General features: G+C 47.0%; 1 protein-coding gene across 1 annotated transcript in view; it reads right to left on the reverse strand.

Annotated features, from left to right (window-relative positions):
• LOC148476928 (uncharacterized) overlaps nucleotides 1-23546 on the reverse strand; it is a 116260-nt gene that overhangs the window by 73849 nt on the left and 18865 nt on the right. The window contains exons 4-8 of the mRNA XM_088457442.1: nucleotides 20678-20971; nucleotides 17462-17725; nucleotides 10811-11107; nucleotides 7998-8297; nucleotides 58-345 (exon numbers count right to left, since the gene is read on the reverse strand). Of these exons, the coding sequence (XP_088313568.1) occupies nucleotides 58-345; nucleotides 7998-8297; nucleotides 10811-11107; nucleotides 17462-17725; nucleotides 20678-20971 (1443 nt within the window). The remainder of the gene's footprint in view (nucleotides 1-57; nucleotides 346-7997; nucleotides 8298-10810; nucleotides 11108-17461; nucleotides 17726-20677; nucleotides 20972-23546) is intronic.

Here is a 23546-nt window from a genome sequence, read left to right on the forward strand (position 1 = left end):
CATGTACAGGAGATCATGCATTATAGGATACTGTATTTATAAAGTAATAAACCTTACCGTGGTTGGTAGGCATGGATTTCACTTTCCAGTCCTCTAATTCCAAGTCATCGATAGCTGAGTAATTGTAAATCTTCAGAGTCTTACAGAACGTGTCCTTGTCATTGGTTGCCCAGTCGCTGACGATATCACAGAGGTCTCTCATCCTGTCCTCATATGTTGTTTTTTTATTTAAATCATCATATTGTTCCTTTGTTAGAAGCCGCTTTTCCCGAAGATCATCCAGAACGGGATCTACCAGGATTATCCTCCTTATAATATCTGATCGGTATCTGTTCACAAAGTGATCTCCAGGTGCAGAGATAAGAGAATTGTGATTACAATGACAAATTCAAATCTTTTGTTTTATTAAAAAATATGAGATATGGTAAGAACTTACCCTTGTTATCTCTATTTCTACGAAGTCCATAGGGTTCCACAGGATACCTTGGGTATAGGTGTGACGTCAGTCGCTGGGCACCATAGAGTTAAGCTTTTCAGCCTCCCAGGATGCACTAGGGTCCCCCTCCTATACCCCGCCCGCGAGCCAAGGCACCTCAGTTAGTTATCAAGCCATAGGCCGGAGGAGGAGAAGGAAGAGAGAGAAAAAAGATCTGGACACATACAAGAATCACATTCTCACCAGAGGGAGACGGAAAACCGGTGACCAGAGCAAAGCCCATCTGCAGCACAGGTGCGACAGGGTGGGAGTCCTGTGGAACCCTATGGACTTCGTAGAAATAGAGATAACAAGGGTAAGTTCTTACCATATCTCATATTTTCTACTTCAGGGTCCATAGGGTATCCAAAGGATACCTTGGGGATGTCCCAAAGCAGTATCCTTTAAGGGTGGGGACGCTCCTGTGCCGAAAGGAGAATCCGCCGCCCGAAGGAAGCATCCTGAGAGGCGAAGGTGTCAAACCTGTAATACCTCATGAAGGTATGGACAGAGGACCACGTAGCAGCCTTGCAGATCTGAACTGCCGAGGCACCACATCGAGCTGCCCATGAAGGACCCACAGACCTAGTGGAATGAGCCTTCAGAGAAGGAGGAACCGGTAGGCCTTCATGAAGATAAGCTTCAGAAATAGCCATACGGATCCAGGCTGCCAAAGTTTGCTTTGAAGCAGGCCAACCCTTTTTACGGAAGCCATAGAGGACAAACAAAGCGTCCGACTTCCTAAACGAAGAAGTGCGGTCAACATAAGTCCTTAAGGCCCGCACAACATCCAAAGAGGCCTCACCCACGGAAAGACCTGGTGAGTTAAAGGCCGGAACAACGATTTCCTCGTTAACATGAAACTGGGAAACAACTTTGGGAAGAAACTCGGGCCGAGTGCGGAGCACTGCCCTGTTCCCATGAAAAACCAAGAAAGGGGGTCTACAAGAAAGAGCCCCTAACTCAGAAACACGTCTGGCCGAAGCAATAGCCAGAAGGAAAACAGTCTTAGCTGTTAGCCATTTAAGATCCACTGAGCCCAGTGGTTCAAACGGCAGTCCTTGGAGAGCCCTCAGGACCACAGCCAAATCCCAAAGCACCACAGGTGGAACAAAGGGCGGCTGAATGCGGAGAACACCTTGCAGAAAGGTGTGCACATCCGGGATTGTAGCAATCCTACGGTGAAACCAGACAGGGCCGAAACCTGTACCTTCAAAGAAGCAAGGCGAAGCCCATGATCTAGTCCCGCTTGCTGGAAGGCGAGAATCCGAGACAGACGAAACTCCCAAGGTGCATAACCTCTCGGTCGACACCACTGGAAGAACGTATGCCACACGCGATGGTATATCTTCGCGGAAGACGGTTTCCGAGCTCGCAACATGGTACGCACCACAGAGCTGGAAAAAACCCCCGGGACCTCAGCATGGCCGTCTCAACAGCCACACCGTCAAAGACAGCCGAGTCAGGTCCGGGTGAAGACAAGGACCCTGAGACAGAAGGTCCGGTCATAGCGGCAACCGCAGAGGACTGTCCACGGACAGACCCTGAAGGTCTGAGAACCAGTGTCGTCTGGGCCACGCGGGAGCTATCAACAGGAGCGTCCCTCCTTCCTGTTTGAAAACGTCCGGGTGCAGGGACCATTCCCCCGGATGAACGTCCTGGCGACTTAGAAAGTCCGCCTCCCAATTTAGCACTCCCGGGATGAAGACCGCTGAAATGGCCGGAAGATTGCGCTCCGCCCAAACCAGGATCCGAGAGACCTCAACGAGAGCCGCCCGACTGCGAGTTCCTCCTTGCCTGTTTATGTAGGCCACGGCGGTAGCGTTGTCCGACTGGACCTGCATCGGGTGACCCTGGAGAAACCGATGTGCCTGCTGGAGAGCATTGAAGACCGCACGGAGTTCCAAGATATTTATTGGAAGCTCCGCTTCTGTCGGCGTCCACCTGCCCTGGAACAAGTGTGGACCCGAAACTGCTCCCCAGCCCCGAAGACTGGCGTCCATTGTCAACATGACCCAATTTGGAACCCAGAACGGACGTCCCTTGTTGAGGTGGGTCGTCTGTAACCACCACGCAAGGGACAGGTGAACCTCCGGGGTGATCACAATCGTCTGGGACTTCAGAGACTGAGGCAGCCCATTCCACTTGGACAGGATCAGGTGCTGCAGAGGTCTGGAGTGAAACTGGGTGTATTCCACCATGTCGAAAACACCGACACCATGGAGCCCAGTAACCTAATCGCCGAGTGTAGGGACACCCGGCGGCTGTGCAGAAAACTGCGCACCCTTGCCTGTAAAGCAGAGATCTTGTCCTCCGTCACGAAGATCCTTTGCTGTCCCGAGTCCAATAAGGCTCCAAGATGCAGAATCCTCCGAGATGGGATTAGAGTGGACTTCTGCGAGTTGATTAGCCAGCCGTGCCGTTGCAGCAGTGCAATGGTCAGGAGCTCTGGAGATCCTGCCACCAATAATAGGTCGTCCAAGTATGGCAACATGCGGACTCCCTGCAGCCGCAGAGAAGCCGCCATGACCGCCATCACCTTGGTGAAAACACGTGGTGCTGTCGCCAGGCCAAAAGGTAACGCCCAAAACTGGAAGTGGTCGCTGCGGATTGCAAACCTGAGGAACTGTTGATGGCGCAAAAGAATAGGGACATGCAGGTAAGCGTCCTGTATGTCCAATGACACCATGTAGTCCCCAGGTTCCAGCGCCAGAATGATGGACCGTAGGGTCTCCATCCGAAACTTCGGAACCCGCAAAGACTTGTTGAGTGCTTTGAGGTTGAGAATCGGACGATACGACCCATTGGGTTTCTGTACCAAAAATAGATTTGAATAGTAACCCTGGCCCCTCTGGGAGAATGGAACAGGCACTATAACTCCAGCCTGGAGCATAGTGTGCAATACCTTCCGCAGCTCCGTAGCCTTGTTCCGGTCTGATGGTAGACCCGTGGTGAAGAATCGAGCCGGGGGTCTGTGTCGGAAGGAGAGGGCATATCCGTGGGAAACCACCTCCAGAACCCAAGTGTCTGTCGTAGTGGCCGACCAACATTGGGCGAACTGCAGCAGGTGGCCTCCCACCCTGGGATCCCCCAAAGGGAGGCCCGGACCATTAGGCCGCAGGCTTGTCATCTGGCTTGGGAGCCGGACGTCTGGTACTCCATGCCTGCTTCCGGGGCTTGGCCGATTTCTTAGGGCCAGCCTGTCGAGGAAACGACTGTGGTTTGGGCCTGCCCTGAGCCCTAGATGACCGAAAGGACGATGGTCCAGAACCAGAAGGAGCAGCGGCCGAAGGGAGACAAGCCGATTTGGCTACCGCCAGCGTGGCCACAATCTTATCCAGATCCGGACCGAAGAGAACTTCTCCGGTAAACGGCAACGCCTCCAGACCCTTTTTGGAATCTGCGTCCACCTTCCAGGATCGTAACCATAAGCGGCCATGGACAAACACTGCTGGCAAAGGCCCTCCACGCTACCCTCCCCCTCCGCTAACGGTACTTTACACGTAGTACACTGTAGCCGGAGGGGAAAATCACTTTCGGACATGATGGCACCACGTATGTGACCTCTCTCACCAATTATATCTTAAATAGGCGAGAGACCACCCTGCAGCACCGCACCGCAAGGGCTTAGCAGAAAGAACAGGGACAGTAATAAAGCTGACAGTTTAGAGAAAAGTTACAGGCAGCAGCGCTAGCACAGTCACATACAATGCAAAGAAAATCAATTCCTGCACTAACAGCGCTGATCACTCAACAACGCAGACACAGGGCCTGGTAGGACACAGCGCTGCATACACAGACCTGACCACAGCGGAGGAGAGGTATGCGGGGGGACCCAGACCACGATGCTTCTGTCCAGCGCTTCCAGCAGCGTTCACCATGCGTTCTGGAGAAGATGGCCGCCGAGGAGCAGAGAGGAGGCTGGCCTGGGGGAGGAGCGCTGACACAGGACCAGTCGGCAGCATGCAGAGAGGGCTGTGTGCAGCGGGGGAGGCGCCGGCTGTGAGACAGGGAAGACGCGCTCCCCTGGCATGCATTTAACCCCTGGGACGCTGCAGCGCTACCGCTCTGCTGCGGTCCGCTGTCCCAGGGGGTAGTGGAAAGCGCAGGTTGGTCGCCTGGCTCCACGCTGCAGCCAGTCCCCAGGGAGCCCCCTGCCTGGGGACTTAGGACCATGTGACCAGCGGTGACCCACCGCGGGACCCCGCTGCTTACCTTTGTCCCCCTTGGATCCGGCCATGGTCCGGAACATCTGGGGTCACCGCTAGCTGTGACCCCAGATGCTCACCAGCATCCCCGGCGTTCTGGTACCGGCGGGGGTGTAGGGAAGACAGCATGGACATCAGGACTGACTGTCCATGCTGTACATCCAGATGTGCAGCCACAGCTGCACTGAAGAAAGCTTCAGGGGCTCTTCTAGCCCCCACTCCGACAGGTGCACCCGACTCCGGCCGGGCACCAAACTAAACTGAGGTGCCTTGGCTCGGGGGCGGGGTATAGGAGGGGGACCCTAGTGCATCCTGGGAGGCTGAAAAGCTTAACTCTATGGTGCCCAGCGACTGACGTCACACCTATACCCAAGGTATCCTGTGGATACCCTATGGACCCTGAAGTAGAAAAAGTTCTTCTCACTAACTTGTCTACTATAAACCCCAATGCCTGTATGATTTGGAAAAGCATTATGGAAGGGGTAGTGGTGGGGTTATGCAGGATCGGACTGGCTCACAATAGTACAAGGGATGTCCCCGGTGGGCACCACCCCCTCCTCTAGGGGAGAGTAACATGGTCGAGCAGGATCATGGCTGAATTGGGTGCTTGGTGTGTTTATATGGAAACTACACCAAAGTTACCCATCCTGTAAATCAAAGTGGGCACTGCTGACACACCCCTCTCCCCTGTTATAATGGGACCATGGGCCTGATTCTGACCCGCTCGCGAGTGCTCGCAAACGGGTCTATGGTGCCCTAGTGCGCATGCGCACGACAGAGGCTGCTCCGTTGTGCACATGCGCGAGACCCGGCTAGCCCAGAGAGGTGCGGCACTCACGGAAAAATAGTACAAGCACAATAGGTCAATAACGTTTCAGTCTTTATAACTGTCTTATATATATATATATATAAAGAATGGAAAACGTGTAATAGAAATGTTTAAATTCTTGTGGTCACTGTCCGTATTATCTGTTATACAGCATAAGGGGGGTTACATATAGCGTTTCCTGGACCTTTAAATAATGCTGGGTACACACTTTGACGATGGCTCGGTCAGCAGAACGATCTGTCGTCAGAGCCGTCGATTGGTAAGCTATACACACATACCAATATGTGTGAGCTGATATCACTTGCTCGATATTTAAATATAATTTATAACATTAAATTTGCCTGGCCAGTTGTGATGTGGGTATCAGCGGTCGCTGCGGCCATGATATATCGCATTGGCTGTGCTGTAGGGCTGACCTGCTATGTCTATGTACGACGCCGTTACCAGACATATCAGGTGTACAAAACCACAGATGCACCAGCGATAGATCGCTTTTCCATAGAACGAATGATATATCGCCAAGTGTGTACCCAGCTTTAGAATATATGGTTTGTCATAACATTTACATACATGTAAGTGTGAGGTATTGTTTGTATGAGGAAATTATACAGCGTGGTATACCTAGAATGCCATTATACTTTATGAGGATTATTAACCTTAATCATTGGTATAATTTCTTAATAATTCTCTATATTTGACAATCAGTCTACAATTAGATTGTTACTGGGTTGTACTCAATATCTTATATAGCTACAAAAATCCTCATCTACTTATTTGGAATTATCATAATATATTGTCAGTATTATAGCGGGTATCCGGATTAAAGATCATCAGCATCAATAGGTCGACACCAGTTGGTAAACAGGCAATAGAGCAACGGGGACAAAAGGTCTACACACAAATGGTCAACACAAAATAGTCGACACATGTTTTTTCTAAATTTTTAAGGTTAGAGGTTAGGGTTAGGCACTAAGGGGAGGGTTAGAGTTAGGCTAAGGTTAGGTTTTGGCACTTGGTGGACTTGGGGGAGGGTTAGGGACTTGGGGGAGGGTTAGGGACTAGGGGGAGGATTAAGCACTAGGAGGAGGGTTAGAGTTAGGGTTAGAGTGAAGATTAGGCTTTAATGACAAAAAAACATGTGTCGATCATATGTGAGTCGACCATCTGTTCCTGTCGACCTTTTGTACTTGTCGACCATTTGAAGTGTCGACCATTTGTCCATGTCGATCTTTTGTCCCTGTCAACCTATTGTCTGTCAACCATCTGTTGTCGATCTATTGAGTGTCTATCTAGACAATGTCGATCTTCTATACCACACCTATTATAGAGATGATGCAGCCAAAATATAAAGGCTTTCTTCCGATGCTATGAGGAGATTCAGCATAATCAAAGGAAATTAGGCTATCAGTCTTACCAATAGTTTACATATATTGACCAGTATTAGACATCCAGTCTGTAATTAGGTTATTACAGGGTTATCCCTGAATGTTCTGTGAGTAATAAATTGTATATATATAACATATTATGGTGACTCAGTCAATTTTTTTTTTATTACTTTGTAATTATTATACTGTGTCCCTTTCTCAGGATGTAATCTGTAATGTAGTCTACTGAATTCTTCACAGCAGCGTATGTGAAGTCATTATACAGTACAAACTTACTGTGACTTAATTTATACAGTTACCATCCAGAGGTACTGTACATTAACACTAAGGGCCTGATTCAGACCCGGTCGCTAAGCTGCGTTCGCTCATTGCCGACGATGGTTCGCAATGTGCTCATGTGCGCATGCACGGATTACTGCGAAAGATCGGGAACCGCTCGTTCGCCCAGCATAGCCAGCCTAGTTGAATGAGTGACAGGAGAGGCCGTTTGTGGGTGGTAACTGGGGCAGGTCACTAGAAACGGGGGAGTGGAGGTGCGAACGCAGGCGTGCTTGAGTGTTTCAGCGCCGTTTCAGTGGTGTGCATAATTAACAAGCAGCGTCATAGTACACGTCACCTTGCTGGTTTTTACTCTGAAGTGATGGCAGTGCTTGTGGTAGGGTAAAGTCAACCATAAGCGCTGTGAATGCTCTTGATGTTACCCGATGTACTGATGGTTGCATACACTTCCTGGAGATGACGTGCGCAAGAGGATGTCATAAAACAGGCTGGTGGGCGTCTGCATACACAAAGCGATCGCACGCCAAGACATAGTGGGCGTGCTTATACCTTGCCGTGCGATTACCAGCCTTCTTGGGTGGTTCCTGAATTTGCATGCGCTGGGTGCGAGCGAACGCATCTAGCGATCGGGTCTGAATCAGGCCCTATGCTCTATCATTCCCCATTTATATAAATTACCCTAAGACTCAAAACCAGTCCAAAAACTTTTATATGGAGAAACGTGTAGTAAGTAAATGACTGTACACAGTCTTCCTGCACAGTTGTGTTCTATAGTGTGAGCGATATGGCTTGTTACTGTACAAAGTACTAACATCACTTACTGGAAAATGAAGAGTTGAATATATTCATTGGATTCTTATCCTCTAATTCCAAGTCTTTTATGACCCAGAAGTTGTATTCACTCAGAGCCGTACATACTCCCTTCTTGTCCTGGTCACCCCAAGGGCTCACTATGTCACACAGGTCTCTCATCTTGTCCTCAGATGTTGGTTTATTACACAGATTATCGTACTGTTCCTGTGTCAGCAGCTCCTGGTCCAGCAGGTCATCTAGGACTGGATCTACCAGGATTATCCTTCTTATTAGAGCTGATCGGTATTTGCTCAGAAAGTTCTTTTCATCTGTAGGGATAGAAATTATACATAATTCTAATATTTCTTAGATAATAATAGTCAACCATTGTGGCGATGCCTAGGGTGTAATACATACTGTATGTATCACCTTTATACTCACTCTCACTTCAGCAATATTGAAAGAGTGGGATTTGCAATTTATATCAGTATCACTCAGGGGTGGGCTAGCCCATGGGGCAGGAGGGCAGTTCCACCCAGGACTGCTCATGTTACAAGATTTTGGGACATCTACCCTGTCTGCATTGGTGTAACTACCATAGGTGCAAGGGGGGTAACTGCTGTGGTGCCCAGAGCTGAGGGAGGTCCATCTTCCTTGTCAAAGTTACATGTGTTCTATACATTTTTCACCACTGGGTGGTAAATAGGGGCCCTTACAAACTATTTCTATGGGGCCTTTAAATACCTAATTACGGCCCTGCATGCCTGTATTTATTATCAGCTGTGGTCCTGTAGATGGAATAGAGGGAAAAGAGAGGGTGAGTGTAAGCAGATGGGCAAGGCTGCATGGTGCTATGCAGAGTGATAGCTCAGCCTGTAGGCATACTGTACTTGTCCACTTGTAGATCTTCCACGACAGAAGATAGAAATGGGAAAAGGGGGGGGGAGTGCTGTGAATAATTTAATCGCAGCCAAACTCCCCATTGCTCAATGTTGCAGACATTGGCATTGCTGCAAAACATGTCAATGAGCCCTCAGGCTGCCCATTTCACTGGGGAAGGTTCACTGGGCAATGGGCAGACTCCAGTGGGTAGTACTACTATCCTGGGAGCGCTGGGGGGCTCACTAAAATGTGGGTCTCCTGGACATTCTGGGAATGTATTCAAGTCTGCCTGTATGGTGAAAGGTAAAGAGGGCTACATGGGTGCACAATAATGTGTGCCCCAGTCTGTGCCTCTGTGTGATTCTGCATATGTGTGACTTTTTGTGTGTGTGACCATGTGTCGTGTAGCCCTGAGGCATTGTATGTGACTCAGTGTGTCTGTGTGTGTCACCCTGTGTGCACCTGTGTGTATGACCTAGTGTTTCTGTGTGTGTGGTATATCCATGACCTAATGGCCTTATGCTGCTCAGGCCTGTTGCCCACCTAACAGGAGCAAACACCTACACTTGGCAGGACCTGGTGCCCATGGCACCTTTGGCCTACTGCCAGCCTAACAAGGGCCTTCAACAAAGGTATGGGGTCTAATGCTCCTTATATCCTCCTGAACTTAAAGCCCACCTATTGAGCTCCAGGCCTAGTGCCTTATTGTGCACCCAGGCCTTGTACACAACACCCTGGTGGTCTAGGGAGTATAAAAATGTAGTTGGACTTACCAGTCCTGTAGCCTTCAGCTGAACCAAGCCTTTTTCAGCCAGTGGCCCATTCTTATGCCCAACCTTCCTGTGCTTCACTTGAGGGCTAGCACTCTCAGGGCTTCTGGGACCCTCTGCAATCCCAGGGCTTTCTGCAATCTTAACCTGAGGAGCAGTGGCCAGCCTTAGCTCTTTTGTTGGTCATACTGCTGCCTTTAGGGCTTCTGATCTCTTCACCGACCCTACTTCCTGCAGGCGCCAGCTCTTTTGTCTTCACCTTGTGGGTGGCGGCCTGTTAATAGCTCCTTGTAATGGTTGCCGCCTGGTGCCTTCCTCTTTTTGCTTCAGTCTTCAGGAGCTCTTCTCTGCTCCTTCCTGGCAGATGGACTATTTCCAGCCACCTCACACTGGCTAATATAAGCCAGCGCCAGGAGATGGGGCATTGACGTGGCTCACCACCATTGGCTCACCGCAGCCATCTTGAAAAAGCACCAGCAGCCATGATTGGTTTGCTTGCCTTGGCATCTTTGAAATGGGACGCGTATTAAGCACCTGGTGTAGTGATAGAAACCATAGCTGACCCCACTGCCACCGCTAAACTGCACCATGATGCCAGGTGGGATCTGGATCCTCTGGGATCCAGGTCCAACACCATGCTTGAGGTCGCTTCCTGGTCACGTCGCATCTGTGGTCGGGATCCCTTCAGGTCCCGTCCCACTGCCATACCCAGAACCTCTGCCAGACCCCACTAAAGCAGCGATGGATTTGGGGTTAGGTTTATGGATTATATACTGTATAAGAGGGACATTTTTGTGGAGGAAACTGCTAGTATCATGTGTGTATTTAATATCATGCTGGCATCTTGTGCTTGTGTTTTTCCCTGTATAATGCTTCCCTGTATACAGTATATGCATCCCTACCTTGGAACTGTCTCAAATGTAGCACGACCATCCAGATTTATATTGACTAACTGCACAGTCAGGAGTTTGTCTAGACAGCAGGGATGGTTGGCAGATGTATCCTGAGTCACATTAATGCTGGTTTGTATTGGGAGCTCCATACACTGGTGTGTGATGGGGGGGCAGTCTTGTACCTGGCATGCCTCTTACACGACTTGGCCATGTCCCATCTAGCAGCACATTCTGGGCTATTTTGAGGCACATTTACCCATGTCTAAAAGTTAACATCCAAATCCTGGGGTAACTTACTGTAATTAAACAAGATGTGTCTCTCGAACAGTGTTCTCGAAGTTTCTAGGTCTCTGATGATGGTGTAGTTGTGTTTCCTCAGAGCCACATAGAGCATGTCTTTGTCAGCGTAATGCCATAGCCTTATAACATTATAGAGTTCACTCATCTTGTCCTCGGTTGTTGCCTTTCTGATCAAGTCATTGTACTGTTTATGTGACAGGAGCTTCTGTTCCAGTAGATCATCTAGAACTGGATCGATTACAGATATCCCTTCAGTCAGGTCATACCAACATATGTCCACAAAGTGAGCATTAGCTGCAGAATCAAGGAGAGACACAATTATAAAGACACATCATGCATCCTGTATTATCTCCGCATGTTCTGTCTAGGCAACAGAGCTTGGTTACAGTTTATGATTACATTTATTACAGTATATGTTATACAGTATTTCAGCTTAGTATACAGTAAAAAAATGTGCTAAAAACCAAGTGCATTCAACAGGGGCGTTTCTAAAGAGGAGGGGGCACGTGGGCAGTCCTCGTCACAGGCCCCCTCCGCTCCCTCCGGCGGTCGGCAGCCACTTATAGACTCTGGGCACTAGAGTGTGCCCAGAGTCTATAGTCCTATGCGCATGTCACCGGGAAAATGGCAGCGGCGGCCATTTTCTCTGTACTGCACATGTGGAAACGATGGGAAAAAGGCCACGGCGGCCATTTTCCAGACGTTGTTCCAGCGCCGCTCCCCCCCCCTCACCGACGTGGGACTCCGGAGAGGTAAGTATTTTATGGGTGCAGTTTGTGCGGTGCAGGCCCCCCCGCACCCACTATAAATACGTCCTTGGCATTCAATTGGGTAGTGTCCTGGAATTTGGGGGTATATTTACTAATGGTAATTTTTGAGTCAATTTTTATGTCGATTTGAATTGACTGAAATCGACTCAAAATTGATTGTATAAATCATTGGCCAAATCTATCATTTACTAACATTCGATTTTGAAATCGATTTCAAAATCGAATGTTATGTGGGTCGAGTTTCAAGACTGTAGAAATGGTCGATTTGGAATGTGCACTTCACAATCGCCTGCAAAATCACCAGCAAAATCGACAAACACTTCCTTATGTACTACTATTGGGCATAACATACCACATGCACTGTAAGCCACATAAACTCTTATAAAAAGGCTGGCACACACCCAAGCAAATTGAAAGAGTGTTTTATGGAGATAGAGGAGGGAGGATAGTTTAGCAGGAGAGTGGGGATTTGATATAGGTCACAGGTTCTCAAACTCGGGGCCTGATTCAGAGCTGAACGCTCTTTCAGAGCGCTCGCTCTGAATCAGTGCCCTCCCTCTCTTTTTTTAGAGCGGCCTCCTGGCCGCTCGCATAGCTGTGGATGAACACCCACAGCTATAGCGAGCGGTCAAAAAGATGGTCGCGATGGTCAAGACCATCGCGACCATCGTGCTTGCGACGAGACCCTTGTGGTAGGATCTTGTTTCCGCAAGCCCTAGAGTGCTTTCGGCTCTACCAGAGCCGAAAGCACTCCCACTGACATCACTTGTGATGTCAGGGGGCTGGCCCCAGGCGGTAGGCGTTCCCATAGGAACGCCTCCGTCTGGGCAGCCACGCCGCCGCCACGCCCACCAAAGGGGGCATGCTGTCACTCACCATCGACAGCATGCCCCCTTTGGTACGAGACCCATAGCGATGGCTTGGTCGTCGCTATCCGGGTCTCGCGCATGCGCACGACGGAGCCGGGTCCGTCGTGCGCATGCGCACTGGGCCAACATCGACCCGCTTGCGAGCGCTCAGCGCTCGCGAGTGGGTCTGAATCAGGCCCACTGTGTCAAAACCAAGTTGGCCCTGGAAAGGCGCTGGAGGAGGGTCGCCTGTGGAGGTGGGTATAATGAGAATGAGGAACGGGTCAAGGGAATTATGCCGCAGGAACTGCTGTCAGCAGTTAACATGCCACAGTGCACCACATGCTGGTGTCTCCATTTATAGGCATCATTATTAAGTTCCTACCTATATAATGGTGATTAGAAGCTAAAAATCACCTGTTTAATATTAATCTATTTCTTTGGGGTTTTTTCTGTCGATTTTGTAGTTGATTGTAAGTAGATTTTCAATCTGACTGTTAGTAAATGAGAGAATCCTGTAGTGGTCTATGTGAAAGTATCGATGTTTGGTTGATGGTCGATTTTGGTCGGGATTCTGTTTTATAGTTGATTTTAAAGTAAATTTTGCCTTTAGTAAATTCACAATTTGCAAATCAAACAGAAAATCACCTATAAATACATCAAAAAGCCAAAATCGACCTTTAGTAACGGAGTCTGGAGAACACTTGGGAGGAAATGTGATTGCCATTTTAAAACATCATACAGGCTCACCAGGTAGCAGGCTATTATTGCAACTAGCAGGCTATTACGGTCAGAGACGTAACTAGACTTTTTGGTGCCCTGTGCCAGAGAGAGCATTGGCATCCTCTTCCACCATTTTTAAATAGGAACATAAGATAATGCACCTGAGAGAGGGCCATGGCTTCATGGGGAAGCTCCAGGGAAGAGATAGGGGAGGCCAGGAGATGCTGGGGATAAAAAAAGAGGAAGCTACAAGTGAGAATGATAATAAACAGGAATAATTGACAGGCCCAAACAGCGCCCCCTGCCCTGCGGTGCCCTGTGCCATGGCAGAGGCCACACTAACAAAGAAAAATGGTAGTTGCTCAGATCAGCTTAATTGCATAACACAGGTGCTTGTAAAGGGCGGGGTTTACTCTGAACACAGAAAAAAAGAGAGATTTGCCCTCCAGCACACTGCAGCAAAAACCATACTTAAATCCTACATAATAATAGAGATTTAGAGGTATTGGTTACACATATTTGCAAATATATGAATAAGCGCCAGGCCAATCGTCAAGGCTCCTCTATACTGGCGTCCCTAATATTAAGGGGCTCACGTCCGAGAAGCAAGGCACCTTTTTGGGGTGCCTTGCTTGTCGGACGTGAGCTGGACGGACGTGTGCTGGAGGGCAAATCTCTCTTTTTTTCTGTGTTCAGAGGCCACACTACCCTAGTTACTGCCCTGATTACTGTACTTTTCCCCCTTGGAGGGTTATTTTGAACTGTAAGAAGACTATGTGGGTTCTCTGTAACAAGCCGTACCAAATAAGGACAGATTGCATAATTTTCTTTTGCAACTACACATGCGAACATGGAATTCTCCCACATTTGAAGAAAGGGTTAGCCTTCTCTGGCTCAGGAGGGAATCACACCCTTTCTTCAAATAAGAGGCACTAATAAATATAAACCTGCTTGTGTGGGTCAGTTAGTGTGAGAGATATGGGCGTAACTAGGTATTTGAAGGTCCTATAACAAAGGGTTGTAAGGGCCCCTATGTACCAGCCAATGGTGAAAAATGTATATAACACATGTAACTTTGACAAGGAAGATGGGTCCCCTCAGCTCTGGGCATCATATCAGCTGCACCCCTTGTACCTATTTTAGTTATGCCCATGTGTGCACCTATAGCACCCGTCTGTGTACAAGACCCTGATCTACCTGGTTGCTGTACTCCTGTGAATGATGTACTCCTGTGAATAATCACCCCCACCCCCTAGTGGTAATAGATCTTTGCGGCAAAGGCACCACCCTAACCTCCAATGACAAAGGGCCCCCACGGTTTAGTGCCCCCCTCCCTTCCTATGTATCAATGTACATTCATTTTTAATTTCTCTTTTATATTCACAACACCCAATCCTCTAAGGTGAACCCCCTATTACTCCCGCCCATCTGTGGCATAGCCCCGTCCCTTCACCTTATTGCAGCGCGCAGTGGAGCATGGGGCAGGGGGGACTGATCATCACCCCCCCTGTTGCAACTGATTTCTGCACAGGTGGAGAAACTGTGGCCCTGATTCAGAGCCGGACGTTCTGACAGAGCACTCGCACTGAATCAGGGCCGTCCCTCCTAGTTTTTGGAGCGGCCTCCTGGCCACTCGCATAGCTGTAGGTGACCACCCACAGCTATAGCGATTGGCCAAAATGATGGTCACGATGGTCAAGACCATCGTGACCATCGGGCTTGCGACGAGACCCTGTGGTAGGGTCTCGCTGCTGTAAGCCCTGGAGTGCTTTCGGCTCTATCAGAGCCAAAAGCATTCCCACTGACATCACTAGTGATGTCAGTGGGGCCGGCCCCAGACGATAGGCGTTCCCATGGGAACGCCTCCGTCTGGGCAGCCACGCCCCTGGCGAGCCCACCAAAGGGGGCGTGCTGTCAATCACCATCGACAGCACCCCCCTTTGGTGCAAGACCCATAACGACGGCTTGGCCGACGTTATTCGGGTCTCGCGCATGCGCACGACGGAGCAGCCTCCGTCGTGCGCATGCGCACTTGGGCAACATCGACCCGCTTGCGAGCGCTCAGCACTCGCGAGTGGGTCTGAATCAGGCCCTAAGTTCCCCTCCTCACACTTTCGTTGCAGAGCATGCGCCCCATAGTGTCACTTTCATAGTATTCTGGGGTTCGATTTCAGGGGTAATGTCGGCAGTCACAGACCCCAACATCACTCCCAGGGGGCCAGAGCAGGAGGAAAATGGATTTCCTCCATTACACAAGGTGGACGCAGAAGGACAGCACTAATGTAAAGTTTGACCCTTACATTACCATTGAGCTTTCAGTTGTACTTAGTCTATCTATATCATTATATCAAATATTTACTCTATTTACTCTAATTTATTAACTTAAATATTGTATATTCCCTTAAATTTATATCAGTTATTTACAGTAATTTATTATATATTTTTAGCTACTAACTATACGCATATAGTGATAGAAATTGTGACTTTTTTGTGTAAATATATTTATTTACATTTATGTGAGGAGGAGAATAATAGAAACAAAAACAAATATTTAGAGATAGCAATTAAAAAATGTGTAGAAAATATGTCAACTAAAATAAAATAAATGATTAATTTTGTGACAAATATTATTGTCATTGCTTAGTAAATACCTCATGAAAAAATTATGGGCCAAATGTAATAGGGTGAGTAACCTCTCACATTAGAGAAGTTTTATCTTCAAAATGGGAAAACATCTGAATGAGATTTTACATCGTGAGAATTTTTTGAGTCTAAAATCTCGCGAGTTTGCTCTGTTCTCGGACACTATTACATTGGGCGAGTTTAAAAAGGGCGAGACTTTACTCTCACATTTTCTAAACTCTCACCTTATTACATTTGGCCCTATATTGAAATTTTCTCTACAAAATGGGATGAGATGTGTTTTTCTTATTATTAAGAGGTAAAAGTGCACCATCCAAATTATGATCAATTTTATCTACATTATTTCACAGAAAAGACCCAAACCAGATGTTCTTGTTTAATCCTTCAGGTGTTAATGTCCCAATGTCCTAAATCCATTTACTTTCAATCCTTAATAGGGTATTGTTATGTCTCCTCCTCTTATACCCATCTGTTTTGGGTCTTTGCGATGCGGTCATGAGGTGTGTACTGTACAAATCTGAACCAGGCCCATAGGCCGCAGCGCTTTACAGAGAATATTTGGTCGCTCACATCAGTCTCTGCCCCAGAGGAGCTGATAATCTATATTTCCTAGCACATGTACACACATGTATATACACTAGGGTCCATTTTTATTCAGAATCCAAAATCCAGTTTATTGACCCAATTAATTTACCAGGAGGATGTTTTTTTGGGAGGGGGGCAGGGGGAGATTGTGGAATAATGCCTGCAAATAGTTTTCCATCAGCCAAGGCAAACATCTCCGATGACAAAATACCACAATTGCTGCATTGTGATGTAACACTGAGGGGTGCATGCAATTCATAACCCAGATTCACCTACAGTTCAAACTCAAACAGCTTCCTTGTCCACTGGCCAGGTGTTGGTGACAAGTAGACAATTACCTCCTTTCATAGTAGTTTGAGTGAATCCCAATAATGATGAGCCCACTTGCTGGGATCTTCTCACCCCCCTGGAGGAACTCATGGCCACTTGCATTCAGCTCAGAGCCATCATGTACGATTGTCATCTTCAGCCGAAAAATATGGCTACTCACCAATGGTCAATGACATCAATGACATGGGGGTTACAGCAGCCTGTGCAGCTAGGGGGAGGATTTATTTGTTAGCGCAGAAGATAACTTTCTGCTGTAATTACCAAGTATCGGCCAGAAGTATTCACCATTTATCACACAGCTTACACTGGGGGAGATGTATGAAGGGTCGTTATGGGGTCTAGTGGTGTCAGCGCACGTTATGTCTGCTGATACCACTTCTCCCCATGTATTAATGTGGGGTTGGGTGTTAAATGACAGGGACCCCAATGGTGTGTCTTTGTATGCAAGCCACAGATCAGAGACTCTGTTAGGCTGTGGTGTTAACATATTTTTGCATAACTGTTGCGTACAGAATCACAGTTGCAGCGTGATGTGAGTGCACCTCTAATTAGGCCCGCAGTCTGAGAGAGTGCCTAATACAGCTCCCAGTCAGGTCAGACTGAGAGTAACGAGGTGTAAATCTGTATAAGCAGTTAATTGGGTAACAGAATAGAGGTTTAAAAATAAATGTTTTCCATCTCTGAGTTTGCTTCCTCTCTGAGATATTTTACCTCATATTTACAGTTGTTATCACCTTAATGAGACTTACCATGGCCCCTTTCAATACATCTGATGGCCAAGTGGTTGTGTTTCCTCAGAGTCAGGTAGAACAAGTTCTTGTCTATATCATCCCAGAAGGTGACTGTGTCACAAAGCTCTCTCATCCTGTCCCAGGAAGCTACATGTGTCCTCGTATGCTCATACTGTTTCTGTGTCAGCAGATTCTGATCCAGAAGATCATCTAGAACTGGCTCCATAATGGGTATGTTACGGATCAGGTGACCATAGTGCTTATTTACAAAGTGCTGTGTGTCTGGGGAGACATGGGGTACAAAGACAGTGTAAATGCATTTCTTAAATTATTATTTACTCCTTACATTCTGTCCAATTGACATGGATTATATTATTTGTCCATTTAAATCCAAAATATCCATGGTCAGCTAAGGAAAATGGCAACAGAAGTGAATATGTATAGGGTTTTTAAACAATGTCCACAGTAATACCAATGTGTCAGCTGTAGCTTTTGTTGGAAATGCATATGTACTGGTCAGGTGTGTACAGGTGCAGTGTGTACAGGTGCGGTGTATACATGTGTGGTGGATACAGGTGCGGTGTGTAATGGTGCGGTGTGTAATGGTGCGGTATGTACAAGTGCAGTGTGTACAAGTGCAGTGTGTACAGGTGCGATGTGTACAGGTGCAGTGTGTACAGGTGCGGTGTGTACAAGTGCAGTGTGTACAAGTGCAGTGTGTACAGGTGCGATGTGTATAGGTGCGATGTGTACAGGTGCGGTGTGTACAGGTGCGGTGTGTACAGGTGCGGTGTGTAAAGGTGCAGTGTGTACAAGTGCGGTGTGTACGAGTGCAGTGTGTATGAGTGCGGTGTGTACAGGTGCAGTGTGTACAGGTGCAGTGTGTAAAGGTGCAGTGTGTACAGGTGCAGTGTGTACAGGTGCAGTGTGTACAGGTTCGATGTGTACAGGTGCGGTGTGTACAGGTGCTGTGTGTACAGGTGCTGTGTGTACAGGTGCGGTGTGTACAGGTGCTGTGTACAGGTGTGGTGTGTACAGGTGCTGTGTGTACAGGTGTGGTGTGTACAGGTGCGGTGGTATGAGTTATGTACACACGAGCAAAATGCTTTATCGCTACAGACATTCCAGTTGCTTAACCAGTATGTTGTTTTATTAAATGATATGTAATTGAAAGCCATATACACTGGTTATAATGGAGCAGAGCAGATTGTGATACAGCTCACGTTATTTTCCACTCACACCAATCAGATTTTAACTTTGGCTTCTGGATATCCTGACTCACTGACTGCAATATTTGCAAACTCCTCATTGTACATCTTAGGTGGTCTGCCGATATTTGATCTTACAGAAGATCTTTTTGTGGTTAAACTTCCACATTGGTAGCTATTGATTAATATACATCTTCAGCTGCTGACATGTCCAGGGACACATACTTGCTATGCACACAACTCTTCTACAACTTGCGTTGTTTTCTATAATATAACATCTCTGGATTTGATAAGCTTTTTGGTACTTGGATTCCATAATCTGTAGCCTTTGCTTTCATTGCATTATGATGTAAATAGTTTTATCCTATCCTACAGTGGGCATCATCCTAGCTGGCTAAAAACCATGTGCAGAAAGGGTCCTGCTCAAGCACAGACTACAAAACATCGGTGATCTGCACTAACCATCGGGTTAGCGTGCATCTCTGAATCAGGCCCTTAGTGCGCTAGCAGCTGATCATTTCATTGAAGTGTTTTGCCTAGTAGATCCTCCTGCACTTTGAGTATTGTTTTGCATCACTTACATTATATTGATGTATTTTAATGTATGCTTTGGTTTCCATTAAGTCATAATAGGACCTTCCTTCTATTTACTATGTACTACTTTATATTGCTGCTTTATTGACCTACACTATGTATCACTCACTGCTTCAATAAAAGCAGCGTATATCTCCGATATCTGCTGTGGACCTTTTTTTTAATACATATGGCGATCCATGCATATTGTGGTAAATCTCCGAAAACAGCAGTTTTTGGGGATTTATCACATTTTTTAACTTTGATGCCTCCCACCCTATATGTCACACATGCTGTATAATGTTCAGAAGTGCAAGACATTTCTTTTGTTTCTCAAACCATTTTAATTAATTTCAAATTACCTTATTTTCCTTTTTCTGCTGCTATCCCTTTGTATGAAACCAAATAATTTAATCAGTAACTAATTGAACCAGTACATAATCAATGATTAATCAAAATGAAAGCTCCAGTCATCTTTATCAAACCATATTACATGGGAGTGCATCCCACCTTTGAGAATAAATGTATAGTCAACTGTGTTGAAGGCTGAAGAGAGGCCAAGAAAAATGAGGACAGAGAGGTAGTTCCCGTATTATGTGGAGAGGAGATCACTAGTGGCTACAGTCCGGGCAATATCAGTAGTGTAGGGAAAAGAGCCAAATTGGAGGGTTCAGAGTGGGAGTTAGCTGAGAGAAAGGAAAGGTAGGTGTAAACACAAGCCTCAAGAGTTTTACAGGTGAAGGAAAGTAAAGAGATCAGATTGTAGTTTTTACAGAGAGTTACGGTCAAGATGGGTTTTTGAGGATGGGGACACAAGTACAATAAGAGAGTAAAATGCTATAGGAGAGGGAAATGTTGAAATGGTGGGCAACAATATGTGAGGAAATGGGATCAAGAGGGCAGGTAGAGGAAAGAGACTGAGCTACATTACTGTGAGGAGGAAGGAGCTGAGTGAGGGGAGTTGGAGGGCATGGAAGGTGGGAAGAGGATTGGGAGATTTCCCACCTGATAGATTCTATATTGGAGGTGAAGAAAGAGGAAAAGTCAGTGCTGGAGTGGGGCAGAGAAGAAGGATGAAGATGGTTGGGAGTTGGGATTGGTATTGGGAGGAGATGAGAGCACTGATAAAGGACTGTTTGCCAAATGTGAATATGGAACTATAAGAAGAGAGAATATATTTGAAATTAAGAAATTAAGCAAGAGAGTGTGAGATTGTGGTGCCCGGGTTGGGGTTTAATCCACCAAGGGCTGACTGTGGGCACAAGGTTTTAGGGGGAAAAGCCTGGTTTGGACAGGCCAGGACACTAATAGAAGAGAGGAACCAAGTAAGGAGGAGAAGGTTGATTGACTTCTTTTACCCTATATACAGTAATTTTGTGGTTGTTAAATGCTTATCATTTTATATTATAAGATTTAGGGTATAAAAATATGAAATAATGACAAACAGACTTACTGGAATTGTCTGCTCTATACAACTCTCTTCTCTTCCAGTCATCAGTTTCCAGGTAATTAATGATTGCAGGGTTGTGCCGTCTGAGGGCTCTGTAAGCCACGTCCTTTCCAACATCCTCCCAGCATCTGCTGATATTACAGAGTCCCCTCATCTTTTCCAGGGATGTTGGTTTTCCACTCAGGTCATTGTACTGTTCCTGTGTCAGTCGCCCCTGATCCCAGAGATCATGTAACACTGGATCTATTGCAGTTATCCTTCTTATAAGATCTGTTCTGTATTTGTCCATGAAGGTGGCTATAAAGTTAAGGAAAGAATCTCAATTACTGTATAAGGACATATCCAGCCAGTGGTGTATGTAGGTAGTGGGGCATATACTGCTGCTGCCCAGCTCGGCTTCCTCTCTAAATGCCCTACATCTACCTCCCCTCTCCTACCAACCCTTCACTGGCTCCCATTCCCCTTCAAAACTAATTTCAAACTTTTCACACTATCTTACAAAGCCCTCACCCAATTATCTCCTAATTACATACTGACCTCATCTCCCTCCATGCTCCAGCATGCCCACTTTGCTCCACCCATGAATGGCGCCTCTCCTCCCAGCTGATTACTTCCTGCCTCTTTCACTTTCATGATTTTGCCCTCACTGCTCTAGAACTCTTTCCCTCTTCCTATCAGACTATCCACCTCTCTACTCAAGACCCACTTCTTCATCGAAGCCTTATACTGTAGCTCTCATCCTAACTCACTGCCCCATGCTCCTTGCCCACCATCTCTCCACTATGTATCACCCATTTGTCTGCCCCCTCCTTTAGACTGTAAGCTTTCATGAGCAGGACCCTCTTCCCTCACATGCTTTTCCTTCTCTTCCTTCTACAACCATACACCCCCTACTGCCTTCAACAGCACCCAACCTTTGGGTTCTACCGTATTATGACTGCTGGTGCAACAATGTTTATAAACAATGTTCATATACTGCAATGTTCTGCATTGTATGTAACTTTCCTTCCTGTGTTATCTGTTCATACTATTTGTGTTTTTGTATTTTGTAAGGTGCCGCAGACCCACTGTGGCGCCATATAAATAAGACCAAATGGCGGCCATCTTGGTAAGGGCAGATGCTTCCCTAAAGGAGAATCATGGAGATAGAGCAGGAGCACACTCCATAATTCAACATATAGATGTTCAAATTGGGCATCTCAGTCCTCGCACATTCCTACGCACGGCTGTACACAAGGGGAGGGATTTGTCATAGCATTTTTTATAGATCCAGGAATGGGCGACCGACAATAGACGCACACACAGCTGCATCCGCGTCTACCCCTGAATCAGGCCGTAATCTCCTAATAGAGGTCACTTTATACTCAACACACAGTAAACCTATAAGAAGTAGGGGTGTGCACCGGCCACTTTTCGTGTTTTGTGTTTTGGTTTTGGATCTGGATCTTTCTTCGTGTTTTGGATCTGGATTGATTTTGCCAAAACCACTCTTCCGTGTTTTGGGTTCTGGGTTTTGTGTTTTGGATCTGTATTTTTTTTAAAAAAAACATAAAAACAGCTAAAATCACAGAATTTGTAGGTTTTTCTGCTCCTATGCTATTATTAACCTCAATAACCTTAATTTCCACTCATTTCCAGTCTATTCTGAACACCTCACACCTCACAATAGTGTTTTTATGTCCAAAAGGATGCACCGAGGTAGCTGGATGACTATGCTAAGCGACATGAGTGGGCGGCACAAACACGTGACCCATCTAGGCGTGATATTGCAGAGGCAGACAGGATGGCAGTTTGAAAAACTAGGCCCCAAACTGTATATAATGCAAAGAAGAAAAAAGGGGTGCAAGATGGAATTGTCCTTGGGCCCTCCCACCCACCCTTATGTTGTATAAACAGGACATGCACACTTTAACAAACCAATCATTTCAGCGCCAGGGTCTGCCACACAACTGTGGCTGTAATGATTGGTTCGTTTGGGCCCCCACAAAACAAGCTGGCAATTAATGTGTCCCTGCACAAACTGGCTCTACGGAGGCAAGATGTCGTCCTCATCCTCCTCATCCACCGATTCCTCACCCTCTTCAGTGTGTACATCCTCATCCTCACAAAGTATTAACTCGTCCCCACTTGAATCCACCACCACAGGTCCCTCTGTACGTTCTGGAGGCTGGTCTCCCTGGAAGAGCTGATAATTCATTTTGATGAACATCATCTTCTCCACATTCTGTGGAAGCAACCTCCTACGCCTTTCGCTGACAAGGTTCCCGGCTGCACTAAACACTCTTTCGGAGTACACACTGGAGGGGGGGCAACTCAGGTAAAATAGAGCCAGTTTGTACAGGGGCCTCCAAATTGCCTCTTTTTCCTGCCAGTACAGGTATGGACTGTCTGACATGCCTACTTGGATGCTGTCACCGATGTAATCCTCCACCATTCTGTCAATGGTGACAGTATCATATGCAGTGACAGTAGACATGTCAGAAATTGTTGCCAGGTCCTTCAGTCCGGACCAGATGTCCAAACTTGGTCCTGCCTGCCCTGCATCACCGCCAGCGGGTTGCTTAGGATACCTAAGTTTTTTCCTGGCAGCCCCAGTTGCGGGAGAAAATGAAGAAGGAGCTGTTGACGTGTCACGTTCCGCTTCAGCTGACAGTGTGTTCACCAGCAGGTCTTTGCACCTCTGCAGGCTTGTGTCGGCCGGAAAGAGAGACACCACATAGGCTTTAAACCTAGGATCGAGCACGGTGGCCAAAATGTAGTGGTCTGATTTCAACAGATTGACCACCCTGGAATCCTGGCAAAGCGAATGAAGGGCTTCATCCACAAGTCCCACATGCCGAGCGGAATCGCTCCGTCTTAGCTCCTCCTTCAC

The sequence above is a fragment of the Taudactylus pleione genome, unplaced genomic scaffold, assembly GCF_031769625.1.
Source record: "Taudactylus pleione unplaced genomic scaffold, aTauple2 ptg000762l, whole genome shotgun sequence".
Classification (NCBI taxonomy): domain Eukaryota; kingdom Metazoa; phylum Chordata; class Amphibia; order Anura; family Myobatrachidae; genus Taudactylus; species Taudactylus pleione.